Source organism: Merops nubicus, unplaced genomic scaffold (assembly GCF_000691845.1).
Source record: "Merops nubicus isolate BGI_N331 unplaced genomic scaffold, ASM69184v1 scaffold21694, whole genome shotgun sequence".
Lineage (NCBI taxonomy): Eukaryota > Metazoa > Chordata > Aves > Coraciiformes > Meropidae > Merops > Merops nubicus.
In genome coordinates, this window is record NW_008603859.1 from 1,206 (window position 1) to 15,708 (window position 14,503).

General features: G+C 42.3%; 1 protein-coding gene across 1 annotated transcript; it reads right to left on the minus strand.

Moving 5' to 3' along the window:
• Window positions 1–410: 410 nt before the first annotated feature.
• On the minus strand, window positions 411–7,740 carry LOC103771531 (probable polypeptide N-acetylgalactosaminyltransferase 8; the record flags this gene model as incomplete). Its single annotated transcript, XM_008938833.1, has 5 exons — window positions 7,695–7,740; window positions 7,008–7,296; window positions 3,307–3,473; window positions 2,013–2,196; window positions 411–608 (listed from the first exon to the last, which is right to left on the minus strand). Coding segments are annotated over exons 1-5 (884 nt in total), but the record flags the coding sequence as incomplete, so codon positions are not given.
• Between the last annotated feature and the right edge of the window lie 6,763 nt (window positions 7,741–14,503).

The window sequence follows — 14,503 nt, forward strand, 5'->3', positions numbered from 1 at the left end:
TGCAAATCCTCACAGCTCAGACAAGCAGCTGTCCAGCAAAACTGCGAGATTCACTCCATATTGTCAGGCAAGGATGGAGAAGGGCCACAGTTCACCTTGTGTGGTCAGTAAATATTGCTCCCACATTCCTAGCCAAGGAGTGCAAGACAGAAAAATCAGTGACTCGGGGATTGCCTGAAAATCCAACGGCAGGGTCAGCACAGGGCAGATTCTGTAATACAACCTGCAACTGGTGTACTGAGATTTTCAGAGCTGCTAAAGAACCCACACTTCCAAACCAACTATCTAGACATAATGTGAAATCTGTTTCATAGTTATCTATCCCCTCCATGAAACATTTTCTTCCCTCTACCAGCTCTATGTTGGCTATCATGCATCTTGGCTCTCTCTCAAGAGCTTTCCATACTCACCGGACTGGAGCTGTTTCATCTTTCAGAGCGTACCATTCAGCTGGCAAAGATTCATAAAGGCACCAGAGTGCCCAGTCGAATCCATCTGCAGCCACTGAATACTGAACAAGCTCAAAGTCATCAAAACGAATGTTGTCAAATACTGGTGATATTATAACAGTGCGATCTTCTTTTAGTCGAGCCAGAATAGGTTCAGCCCTGCCAAAATTAACACACAATGCATTCAGCTTGGAAATGTCATGAACAGTGCTAAACTTTACCATCTGCCTCTAAACCTGGGTTAGCTACTTTAAACCATTGACTTTGGCCTCTACAAAAAGTTCTATGCCAGTCTTGGAGCGGTAGTAACCCAAACTGCTAATGCCATGGCTCAGTTCTCCCTTCCATTAGGCTGCTTCCATATTTTGACTGTCACTAATCAAACCAGCCATAAGTTCCACACCTAACTTGCTGGGTTTATTGCTACCTGGGTCTGCTTCGTAGAGGTTCCAGAGAGTCTTCACTATCTGCATGAAGAGACAAGAAGGAAAAAGCAAATGAAGGAGACGCTGAGTGGTGCTCTAAGCCCTGAGGTTGAATCATTCATCCTCCTTTGCTGTGCCTTGATGGCATGGCTGCTGTATGAGGGAAAGGGTGTGACTGATCATTGAACCCCCACAATGAAAGAAGGCTCAGAGAAGATAGGCAAGAATGATGTGCTCATCAAGTTCAAAGAAAAACACAGGGAGTGATCATAGCTGTCATACAGGAAGTTGAACTTGTTCCAAAATCAAGGGGACTGGAGCAATTTCTGTATTGGGCTTGTGCTGTGATTTCAGTATATTGCTCTACCACTTTTCTAAACCAAAATCCCATGTACCTTCTAAAAATTAGATTCAGTAACAAAGTAATAAACTCTTGTGTGGAATATCTAAAAGAACTTGGTCAGAGAAGACATGGACAATAGTCAGCTAGTGAATTCAACATCCCAAACGGGAGAGAATATAAAGAGATTTCACATAAATTAGTGTCATAGGTATTATTACCTAACAGAATGTAAATACCCATCATCAGCTATTTGTTTTGTCTCTCTTTGCAAAAAGTGTCTTAGAGAACTACAATACACTATTAAGCTAAGAGGCAAGAGCAAATAACATTAGCCAAAGCTGGAACAAGTATCAAACCTGAAGTCATTGTGTGTTACTGCTGTCTAATGTATATGTCAAGGTCCAAAGCTGCTGGCAGAGGAACTAAATAACCTACATCACTCTTATGTTATTTTACTGCATGAAGTCTTTTTTCCTAGAAATGGAATGAAAATATGGAGAAAGTAGGTATTTCTCTCCTCCTCTTTACTAAACAGCTTATTCTGTTACCTGTCTGCTTTGCTATTTATTTCAAACAATTATATCTCATTTATCTCAAAAATAAACAACTTGATAATAATGTAATGATTATAATAATGATAAAAATATAATAACGACTTATAATTTATTAATATTATCATTAACATGTTGCAGGCCAGAAAGGAGAACCATGTATGGGATGCTTGTGCCAGCTACACAGTTACACTCCCTGTCCCTCTCTCCACTTCAGAAGCCCTCGAGTCTTCATAGATCTTACCATGCTGTGTTCACTTCAATATGGGCATCCAAAATTGCCACAACATCTGCAGTCGATGCCTCCCAGCCAGAAACACGGGCTTGTGTTAGGCCTTGTCTTTTCTGATGTCTGACAATCTTCAGCAGTCCAGGATGCTTTGCGTTAAAATTTTTGATGTGTTTTTCCAAAGGTCCTTTCAGATCATCTAATACCAGCCCCCACATGGTAATGATTCAAAAAAAAACCAAAACAAAACAAAAAAACACACACACACAAAAAAAATAAAAAGTTAAACACTATTTAAAAATTTGAGATTATGTAGCTAATGGCTTTCTAGCTTCTCCCTGTTCCAGACTGAAAACTGATTTATTCTTTGCAATAGGATTATTAAGGTACTCATGAATTCAAGAAGCTTATTTTGAAAACCAGCCTACCAGCTTCCATTCCAAGAGTTCAATTAAGTACCTAAATTTCATTTACACACAGTAGTGTCGCAAGGCCTCTAAATGGTACACAAATACATCAGTGTGTAGAAACTTCAGATGTGGGACACTACAGCAACCAATTCGCTTAGTGTAGCAATTTCTGTGTGTATCCTCTAACCATGTGGAAAAGAAAAAAGAAATAAACGTCTAAAAATCTGAAATGCTCCTGAAAAAAACTGTAGGCATGCTGACTCCCTCACCAAAAAAAGAAACACTGTCAGAGAAAAGGATTAGAAAGTTGGCACCTCCTAGCATTGTTTTGGAAATTCACTTGAACTCTTGCTCCACCTAAGCTGATATGTTTTTCTAGCTGCTACAAACCCTTAGAAAAACAAGAGCTAAAACACAACTCACCAGGCAAGGAAAAAAAGAGCACCTTTAAGATCAGGGGCATGACTATGTCTTGCAAATGATTTTATGATGCTTTGTTCAGTTCAAAGACCAACGATGCACTCACTGCTTTCCCTATGAGCATTTTCCACAACCCAAGACACTGCTCTCTAGGGAGTTATTTCAGATACCTACAGAGGTAGTTTTCTTAGTGTACTCTTACTTTGGTACTGTGCCTGGTGAGGCAGGGTTCATAGATACTCTCCCACTTCATTTTTAACCTTTTTAGGTACTTGCAGAGCATCACCCTGTCCCTTATTAGCTGCCCTTTTCAGGCTGTTAAGGTGTGGTTTGGTTTCTTTTTCTCTTCCTTTCTTGTGCTCAATTTACTTCTTAATTTTGAGCAGCATACTTGATGCATAGCCAAAAGGCCATCAACATTCATCTAACACAACAGGGACACAAATTAGCAAGACTCTTGCCTTCTCTGGGTCACTTACCATTTGAACTGTAATCATCTACCAGGATGATTTCTTTCAGTAAATGAGAAGGCGTTCGGTTAATTATACTAGTAATTGCACGTAAGATGATTGATAGGGCTTCATTCATAAATATCAGCACAACACTGAGTGTTGGAAGGTCTTTTGGATAGGTTTTCATTATACAGCTGTAAAAGAAGACAAACAACTTCAGCACAGTTTCCAAAGAAAATCTGAGAGTAGGGCAGCTGCAAGAAGGCAGGATTGGGATGTTTGGCTTAACACATACAGTGAAAATCAGCATAGGAGTGGAAAAACAAATTCCCAAATCTAAATTTTATAGTGTCACAGTATCGTAGCATCGTTAAGGTTGGAAAAGACTCCTAAAATGATCAAGTCCAACTATCAACACAAAAGTACCATGACCACTAAACTGTGTCCCCAAGTGCCACATCTACATGTTTTTTGAACACCTCCAGGGATGGTGACTCCACCACTTCCCTGGGCAGCCCATTCCAGTGTCTCATCAATCTTTTAGTAAAGAAATTCTTCCTAATATCCAATCAAAACCTCCCCTGGTGCAACTTAAGCCCATTTCCTCTCATCCTATCGCTAGCTACTTGGGAGAAGGGACCAACACCAGCCTCACTACAACCTCCTTTCAGGGAGTTGCAGAGAGCAATAAGGTCTCCCCTCAGCCTCCTCTTCTACAGACTAAACCACCCTAGTTCCCTCAGGCACTCCTCATATGACACGTTCCCCAGACACTTCACCAGTTTCATCGCTCTTCTCTGGACCCGCTCCAGCCCCTCAATATCTGTCTTATCCTGCAGCATCCAAAACTGACCCCAGTACTCAAGCTGTGGCCTCACCAGTGATGAGTACAGAGGCACAACCCCCTCCCTACTCCTGCTGGACACACTATTTCTGGTACAGGCCAGGATGCTGTCGGCCTTCTTGGCCACCTGGGCACACTGCTGGCTCACGTTCAACCAGATGTCCACCAACACCCCCAGGTCCTTTTCTGCAAGACAGCTTTCCAGCCATTCCTCCCCAAGCCTGGAGCATTGCCTGGGGTTGTTGTGGCCCTAGTGCAGGACCCAGCACTTGGCCTTGTTAAACCCCATACAGCTGTCCTTTGCCCACTGATCCAACCTGTTCAGACCCCTCTGCAGAGGCGCCTGACTCTCAAGCGGATAATTATACATTATTAATTATTATTCATTTGAGTTGTGTTATGTACATCTATAAACCATTGGGGTTTTTTTCTTAGAAAATTTCTCTTAGAAAAAAAAGAGCCATTACCCAAAATTATTAGAAAACATTGAAACTAAACAACACAGTTAATTCAGCCAGCAATGATTAGCTTACAAGGCAGGAGGCATGTGATTGAAATTTGGATTTTGCATTTACAGAAGATGACAATGGCCAAAATTGACAGCAGACAAAAGTAAATTAGGTAATAGTCCCTTTGTATATGCAATGAAGATGATCAAGGTAGGTCTAGCTATACTTGTAAACTGACATATGAGAAAGTTTCCCTTGGACAAGAGATCTCTTTAAGAAATTCTTGAAAGAGCTTCAAAAATCCTCCTCACAGAGTAAATGAGGCCTTGTGAAACTCCATGGCACCCCAGAGTAAATTGTTTCCTGTACTGAAACAAAGTTATGTGTTAAATGAACACCTCTGGACTTCCTATGCACTGTCAAAAGATTTTTAAAATATTTTTTTAAAGTACATATTTGGGATAATTGTCAGCTCTGCTAATTAACAACCTGGCCCCTGGGAAGATGGTGAGGACAATTTCTTCATCGTGTGAAGCACTAACTCTAGAACAAACAACAGAGCATAGGTGGGTTCTCAGGCTGGTCATTCCCTCCCCTTAGAAATACACTCATGAAAGCAACTCAGACTGTGTAAAGCTACATAATGCTCCAGGTACACCTCTACATAGGTAACCGTGCACAAATTGAATAGATTTTCATTAGAATTTCTCCATTAGCTTTATCACCCACTAGTGCAAGGGCCTGAGTGAACATCTGCAAAAGGTGGTCTCTGCAAACACATCTTTATGGTGTATTGGTATTTCTTTTTGATGCCAAGCAGAAGAGTGCCAGGCATGGCACCTATTTCCTTGGGACCACAGAGACTCGTCCCCCACTTCCTCCAGCCACTCTGCAGCAGCTGCTCCAGATAGCTCTGAGAAAGATCTGCTCAGGGCTGCCCCCAGAGCACCTGTGGCTGGCTTACCCCTGCACAAGCCCCATCTCCCCTGACACCCTCCTCTGCAACACTGCCCCACAGACACCCAGAGTCAAGAGCAACTCATTGCTCTCTACCCTGGATGGAAGTGGCTCCATCCAAGCAGTAGAATGGGGACCCAGTTGCATAACTTTCTCTTTACATCTTCCAGAGGGCTGCCAGGAAGACAACTCCCCTTTTCTCCAGTAGGACATTGTTCATTAACGCACAGTTTGCAGTTCACTCTGCCCCTCACACCCTTTTCTTAAATACTCCATCAGATTTATTACAAGCAACTGCCACTACAAAGGTGTGGCTTGCAGTATATCTGTGACATTCTTCCATAATTACAGTTAATTCCTGTAAAGCTTATTATTATCTTCTTCAAAAACTCATACCTTATCATACTAGACAGAAAAAAGAAATGCTTCCTTTTTTAACAGATACTTGTTCCTAATGAATTTTTTAGTGGCTAGTTATGCCAGTACCACTGGGTATAATGGTACATAGTACCACTGGTACCACCACTCTGCTTAAAAAATGCCATCTATTGGCTTCAAGAAATAATGGATTCCTGGAAAAATCCCCTCAGCTTCCTCTTATGAAGTGGATTGTTTACATACATGCTAATCCTTTAGGTATTTACCTCACTATATTTCCTACATAATTAATCCTCAGAGGGGGAAACAGAGAGAGAGAAAATAAGGCTGTAAGGAAACTCATACGTCAGCAGTCCGTTATGGCTATTGATAACAAAGATAAGAGTGTCATGCCTACAATACTAAATATCAGAGTGCCATGGATTCAGGCCAAGTGCTGAATCTTCCCTCACCCTTCGTGGGACTCACTGGCCAAAAATTAGTTCCAGCCACTTCTGTTTTGATTTCTAGCCATCTTTTAACAAGCAGTATAGGTATTCCCCACTTACGGTCTGCAACATAGCTAACAAAACCAAGTATTTTCTTAAAAAAAAGGACTGAATTTGACAATGTTGGGGTTTAGTTCTTAATTGATTATGTTTTGGTGCTTTTCCAAAGTGAAGGTGAGGGAATGAGTTAAAACTCACCACTTTGGATATCCCAGCATATAGGAGGCTTACATAAGACAATGTAAGAGACAAGAGAAAGCATGCTTCAGATGTCCTGCCTTTGGGGCTTAAATGGAAACAGACCAGGAGGTCTCAGATCTTCTGAAGATTGTGGTTAGTTCTTCCCCTTTTTACTGACAGCTAGAAATTCTATATCAATTATAACACTAACATCATGTTCTTTTTCCAAAGTGTCTTCTCCACACTGACTTCTTTTCAGTCTTTCAGAGTATTACAAGACTGAGCAAGACTTGGAAGAAAATGATAAAAAAACCCTAAAGAGAGTGAAAATTGAGATCTGTTAGTAAATTAAAACTTGGTCCAAATCACTGCAGATCCCTTTCCCTTTAATTTCATGTCTCCTTGTGAATGTAGAGAGAGATTATACTGCACCTGGGAGATCTGGTGTCTCTGATAGGTCGATCCAGAGGCAGGTGATCACTGAGATAAACATTATAGCCATAATTTAAGAACAGATTCTGTGCAGCAGTTTGCTCCTCTTCCCTTAAACCTGCACCCCAGCGTTTGAACAGAACCGAGTCTGGGTACAGCAAAGGGTGTACAACCTTCTTTTCCTCCTTCTTGTCATCAGCTTTGTGCACGTCAGCCTGGGAGTGACCTTGCAGCTTCAGGTTATGTTCTATTTGGTTTACACTTTCACGGAACGTTTCCACTGACTTTGCTGATAGAAAATAAAAGAGGATTAATTATAACAGCCATGGAGAACACTCACCATCACTGCAACTGAGACAAGTTCTTGTTATAACACTGCAGGTCAGCAGATGCATGAGGTTACAGCTAAACTGATATTCACATGAGAAGAGCATGAGACCCTCCTTGCTACATGAGAACAGCTTTAAACATCACATTTCACAGTACCCTGCATCAGGTTCTGGTCTCAATTGCATGAGCACAGGACACTGCACTGGCATTAGTGGAGAAATCTGGGAGCAGAGACAACACACTGATTGTTAAACTGGGTCCAAATCATTTCCATGATGTTATGAATGAGTTAAATTAATATATTAGTGGTCTGTAGTGGGATTCCAAAATAAGACAGGTTGCTGATACCATATTTACCTTCAAGGTAAATACAGTGAACGAGCCCTTCACCTTCGTCAAACATAGCACAATCTTTTGATGTCTGCTCAGAAAGATTGGAACGGGTGTCAACTCCAGCCTCTGCAAGGTGGTGTTAGGTTCACAACGGTGTCATAAAGAACAGGCACAGGTGGCCTTGTGCAGGGTTGTTCAGAACATGTCGTTATCGAAGCCAGATACAATAAACTACTCCTCTGCAGCAGGTCAAGGGAGGTGATCCCTTCCCTACTAGTTCAGCACTGGTGAGGCCACACCTGCAGTACTGTGTCCGCTTCTGGGCTCCTCAGTACAAGGGAGACACGAACATTCTGGAGCAAACCCTACAACAAGCCACTGTGACTATGAGACTGCAGCATCCATTATAGAAGGAGAAGCTGAGAGCACCTGAGAAAGCTTGGAGGGGGAGACATGACACTTATTGATGCATATGAATGCTTTATGAGAGGACTGACAAAGATGGAGAAAGAGTCTCCTTCAGGCACCCACTGAAAAGACAAGAGGCAAGTGGGCACAAATTGAAATACAGGAAATTCCACTTAAACATAAGATTTTATTTTAGTGTATTTTAATTTTTTTAACTGCTGGAGTGGCCAAAAAAAATATAAAATAAAAAAAGAAAAAAACAGCAGGTAAACCAGACGGGTTATTAAGTCTCTGTCCTTAGAAATATTCAAACCCCAACTGGATGATTTCCTGGCCAACATGCTCTAGCTGATCATGCTTTGAGCAGGGGAAGAGGTAGGAAAGACCACCTCCAGCAGTGCCTTCCAATCTCAACTATTATGTGATTCTGTGACTAAGTATTGAAGACTTAGCTTTCTTTCATAAGGCTCTAAAATTACCTACAAAAATATGCCCCACTGTTGATATCCATGAGAACAGGTGCCAGCAAAGACACGGGCATCAAGGACAGTTATATTATGGGATACTGGTGCTTGGGATAGGGGATATTAAACCTGAGCAAGCGCTCATGGGGAAAATTCCTCACCAAGTTGCAGGGTGCCTCAAGTATCATTGCAAACAGCTACCTTCAGGCTTGGGTGACTGAGGCATTCCGTTTCTTCTTTTGATCTGCAAAGCATGCATCTAGCTCTAATGTGAGGAGGTGCTGACAACATGAGTGTCAAAGCAATGCCACCCAACAGGGTTCTGGCTGCTTCAGCCCTCCCTACCACTGCCACGAGGTGATGAGATTCAACTGACCTGAATGAAGTGGGAATTGAAGGGGTCCAAAAGAAATAGGTAGACTCTTTGGCCCTTATTCAGATGGCTCTATTGTGCTCACTTCCCAGCAACCCAACCTACAACAGATACCTGAAAACAAGGTCAAAATTCACGAACCTTGCCCTGAGAAAGAACAGGCTTTCTCTAAATTAATATTGTTCATATACAGGCACATGGGCTGGGGTGCTGTTTGCCTTCCACTGTCATGGGATGAGAGAGCAACAGTCCTGCCAGCAGACTTCAGCTAATGCTGCTTGGGAACACAGCCTAACGGAGCAGGTGATACAAAGTTTATCAGTGTCTTTACCCCACAGCAACTCCATTGTGTCTGTGCTCAAGGTACATAAAAGAAAAAGAGCAAGTCACAGTCCCCCTTGTTGCTCACCCACACAGCAGCAGCTGAGGAAATGGGGCATTTCTTGTTTCCTCAAAAATAGCTTTTTATGGCAAAAAAAATAATGGCAAGAATAACAGCCACCTGAGATCAGCATGCTGGTGCAATCACCTTAAAATTGCTTACAAATTCTGAAAGAGTTTGGGGTCAGGAGCTGTCTAATATGCAAAAAATCACTATGATGACTGTGAAAGATTATTTAAGTAGAAAAGCCATTGACTCTTTTGAAAAAATTACAATAAGAAAAAAAAAAATCCGAAGTGTCCAGGGAAACCCAGACAGTATCATTTCTAGCCTTCAGGAAATCTAGATATCTAATCCACAAAAAGTTAAGCAGCTTGGCATTTTACTTACAGAGGTTACGAATGTTCCAGTCCAAAGTGTCCAGTCTCTGAAGGATGATATTTTCTCGTTGTGGAAATCGCCCCCTGACTTCCAGTGAATCAAGCCTTCCCTTTCTTTGCTCTTGCAGTAAGTGCACAAGGTAACAGACAAAACCTGCGTTCAGGATTAACAGTACAACTTTATGTGGTCTTTTCCAGGGTGCCATTGTAAGCTTGAAGAAACTCGGCGTTCTGCTGCTGGCTGGAGTTTGTCTGCGGTTCTGGGTCTGCATGGAGTCTCCTTTCCAAATGCACCTTTCCAATTGCCTCGAGTTGACTGAGAGCTAAGGCTGCTCGGATGAAGCAGTTATCAGAGTCCAATGAGTCACAGAGCAGATGATGACAAGGTACTGCCTACAGGTGCTTTCACTTTTATGCCTATATGTACTTATAGAAGTTGAGCTTCAGCTGCCCACTGAAGCTCCTCTTAAGGAAACACTCCACGCCAGGGTCGCTTGGACAACCTTCCTGATTCTGGAGCAGCCAAGGAAAATTCTTCACGTAGTGTACAGGAAAAAAAAGACTGACTTACCATGGGCACTGCTGGCTGAAGGGGTGCAGAAGCTCCAGGAACAGCTTGCAAACACAAGGTAAGAGAAGCTTCACAGAGCTCCTCACACTCTTGCTAAAGAGCCACGCTAACTCCTCTCCACTTATCTGACTCCATTACCACCAAGCTGGGGCTTCTCTAAGTAGCCTGGAGTCACCTTTGTTGCCAACCTTCCCAACAGCCACAGCTGACCACCCCTGAAAGCTTCCTCAGCTGGAGGCAGTTGGACATATCAAGCCAGTTATAGCACTGGGTTTCTGCTCTGTCTGACAGGTCTGGGTTCTCTATTTGGTAGCTTTGACCAAGGACTAGAACCTGAAGGGCATTTCCTGCAAGCAGATTGAGTTTGCAGTAGTCCAGTAACCTTAAGACAAGTGACCTTAATAGTTTAAAAGCAAGGAACATGCATCTTCTATTGCCAAAACTGAAGAAGTTGCTGTTGTCAAAGTTTGATGTTGGCCAAGACGAGTAAATCCATGGTAGAGAAAAATCGTGAGATACAACCACAGCAGTAAATAAAACTACATCAAGGCACAGGGTCATTCATTTCCTAGTCATTCCCAATGCTACAATTGTTCACATGTTCCTGCCTGCACCATCTAGAACTTTGACACAGAATACTTGCCACAATTTGCAGCACAAGACTTACCAGAGATGCTTCCCATGGGAATAACTCAAGGTCAGTGAGTGTGTTCTGGTCAGCACACAGGACAGAAGAGCCAGGTGCATGTGTGGTGGGTGGACCCTGGCTGGATGCCAGGTACCCACCAAAGCCACTCTATCCCTTCCCTCCTTAACTGGGCAGGAGGGCAAAAATATAATGAAAGGTTCCTGGGCCAAGATAAGGACAGGGAGAGATCACTCACCAATTACCATCACGGGCAAAACAGACTTAAATTGAACTAGTTGCTGTAAGTTATCACCAAACAAAATCAGAGTAGGACACCTTCACTCCAGCTCTCTCTTCTTCCTGGGCTTAACTTCACTCCCAGTTTTCTCTACCTCCTCCCCCAAGGGGCACAGGGGACAAGGAATGGGAGTTGTGGGCAGTTTATCACGTCTTCTCTGCCACACCTTCCTCCTCCCCCCATAAAAACCTTGCCACACAAAGCCAATCCACTGTGCCACCAACTTTGTCCTTTCACTTACTTCCAAGGCCTAAGAACAATCTGTCAACTGGTCTTTCATGGCAATACTTCATCCACAAAACACTGCACCTCCTTCTCCTTAACAATGCTGGCCAAGCCAGAAAATGAGAGGCCTGATATTTCATTAAGAATACAAAGTAATCATAAAAAAAAAAAATAGGCAAGAGAATAGTTTTGGTTAGGTTTTTGACAACTCCAAGAATACAGAACTTGGACATGTCAATCAATAGGTTGTTTGGTTCATATATGTTAAAAAGCTGACCTTCAAGTGGAGAGGAATCCTGATGCACAAAACGTATGCTTACCTGTGCTAAGATACTCCTGCTTCCTTTAGGCTTTCATAACCTTTATTTGGTGGTAGTTTTTTTTAAGGAGGAGAAGGGGGAACATCACATTACCATTTAAAAAAAAAATACCACTTTACAATTTTATTGTTTTCATGAACACTTAGAAGACAAAAGTATTTTCACAAAACATACAGCTTATGCTTTTGTTGAAGTTCTATGGAAATCCATGAAAAGGAAATATGAAGGACCTTGGGACAGAAACAGAGATAGAAAAAAACTGGCACAATGAGATTCATCTTGGGAATGAAAAAAACTAAGCTAAAAAAAACAGAGCAGATAGTATTGTGAAATCCAGTAAACAGTGTAACGTGGACAACTGCCAACAAATTAACTACAGTGTGAAATCCTAGGAAAAAAGGTAGGGCAGTCCAGGGTTCACAAGCTAGGCAAGTCTGCTGGCTGTAAACTCTGCTCAGACCACAGCTGAAATATTAAGCTGTTACTATTGCACAGCCTGTTTTAGAGCCATTAAAAAAAAAGATAATTGGAGGGAGCAAAGAGCACCTCGTATTGTACATATCATGGCTAAACCACAAGTATTACACACTGTACATGTACAGGATATCTTAACAGAACAAGTGTAGCACGTATTAAAATATTGTGTATTTTAACATGTTTATTTTTCAAATACTGTGTGGTTAAAGTACCAACAAAATACTTTGGTAATAGGAACATTTTGTGCATGGGTGAGGTATGCTGGAGTGAACAGGAGAGGAGGTAAGCACACCAACGAGAGCTGTACCACTTAACTCACTTTCAGGAGCAAAGAATGATTCTTCACTGATCTTTTGTTTCAGCACAGGTATCACTGTGATACATTGGAGGAAGGGAGGAGGGGCAACAGTTTCTAAGATGCAGAATTTCTGGGGCTGCTGGTAAGCACACTCAGCACCCTCCACAGCTAATGAGGAAACACTGAGTGAAAGTTTCACACTAGCTGAAGTCAGCAGCATTTTTTGCCAAACTCAAGACCCACCATGGTCAAAGCAGGCTCCTAGGGACACAGGTCACCTTCTAGTACAAAGAAGGGCAGTGCATTGGAACTGGAGTAGGAAGAGATGGTCCACATCAAGGAAAAAATCCTGCACTAGCCAAGCTGCATGTAGGGAAGGAAGAGAAGTGAGAAACAGCAAATCCTGAGCAGGAGACAGGCTGCAGAAAGTAGAGGCACCCAGCATGCTGCAAGCCCATTGCCACGTTGTGCTCTGCCAGTGACCTCTTGTGGGGAGGGTGGAAAACAACAGCCCCCCCCCATACCACTTGAGAGACACCCTGCACAGAGGTGTTAAGCACGAGTCCTCACGTTTGAAGGCCCCGCAGTACTCTGCAAATAGCAGATGGGCTGTAAAACTATTGCAACGTGAGATACTTGGGGGAGGGTAAGGAGGAAGATCCTCTCCATAAACAAGGATAAAAATCACAGATGAAACTATTTTAGTAATTTTATTCTCTGGATTGTATTATAAAGTAAGTGGGTTTTGTTTCATTTACATTCAAGACCCCTAAAGAACTGCTTTGGCTATAAATGAGAAATCATGTAGGAAGGTAGGAAGCAGAACTGCTGTGTAAGGCAAAGTACTGCAGGAAACAAAAGCTGCAGCAGCTGAGCACTGATGTGATGCTCAGCTTTACCAGCACTCCTATCTGACATGGAACAGCTGCTTAAAGAAAACTCTTCAGGGCTATCCACCTCCCGCATGTTCTCCATCTAAGTTATCCAAACAAAGATCCTGTAAGAGTGATCTGTGGTGCAACTGAAGCCACTGGTAAAGCTGGGCTTTGAATGGGAAAGCCCAAAAAACTAAAAATCCCTGCATTACAGTAAGAATTCCCAGAGTTGGCACTAACATCCCAGCCTTAGCTTTGGCAGCTTTTCCTGCCTCAGTTTGCCACCTGGAAATGGAAGGTGCTCGTTGTTGGCCATCCAGGACTATCATGGTAATTGTGTGTCTCTGTACTGTGTGCACGTGTGGCATAGTTCAGAAATGCCACTGCTTCCATAGTAGGATGTTAATAACATGCAATCAATCAAGATTACAGCCACCCGTATTAAATGAGCATTAATGAGGCTACTTATATACTGCTAGATTCTCATGGGGAAACACCTGCAGTCAGAAAAATATTAAAAGTTAAGCATCAAACTATTATCAATACATACCTCATTTCCAGTTTGTCCAAGCTTTTGAATGTTTGAATTTGCAGATTTATTTTAAACCAACTCAGCTTTTGTTATCAAAAGACAAACAATTAATGAGAACCAAATTGAATACATAGTAGGCAGGACCCCAAAATTCATAAAGCCTACCTTTTCCTACCAGAGTAAACAGGAGCAGCAGTATGTTGAATGTGGAAGAACAAAATGTGGATGCTGTTGAAATTTCAGCAACACTTTGTACAGGAGTTTCACAGTAGTTTGGTAACAACACAAATAGTGAGGTAACTTCTGCTCCAGCAACCAGTGTGATCTAATCAAGACACTCCATGCTTTCCCTAACTTTGGCCTTTATTTTTTATTTCTTTCCAGTTTGTCTATTCTCTCTTTCCTAGCCTCCTTTTTCATCATCTATTCCATCCCACTCTCCACTTCAGACTCCCCCTCCATTAGGCTTCTACCTTTGATACCCATCTGTCCAGCTTGTTCCTGTTCCTTCCCTCCACCTTCCCATCCAAAGAGAAGTAAGAGGAAGCTTGGAGGTGAAAACAAAATGTTCTGTCACTCAGTTTAACCCCTCTCAGCCCTAG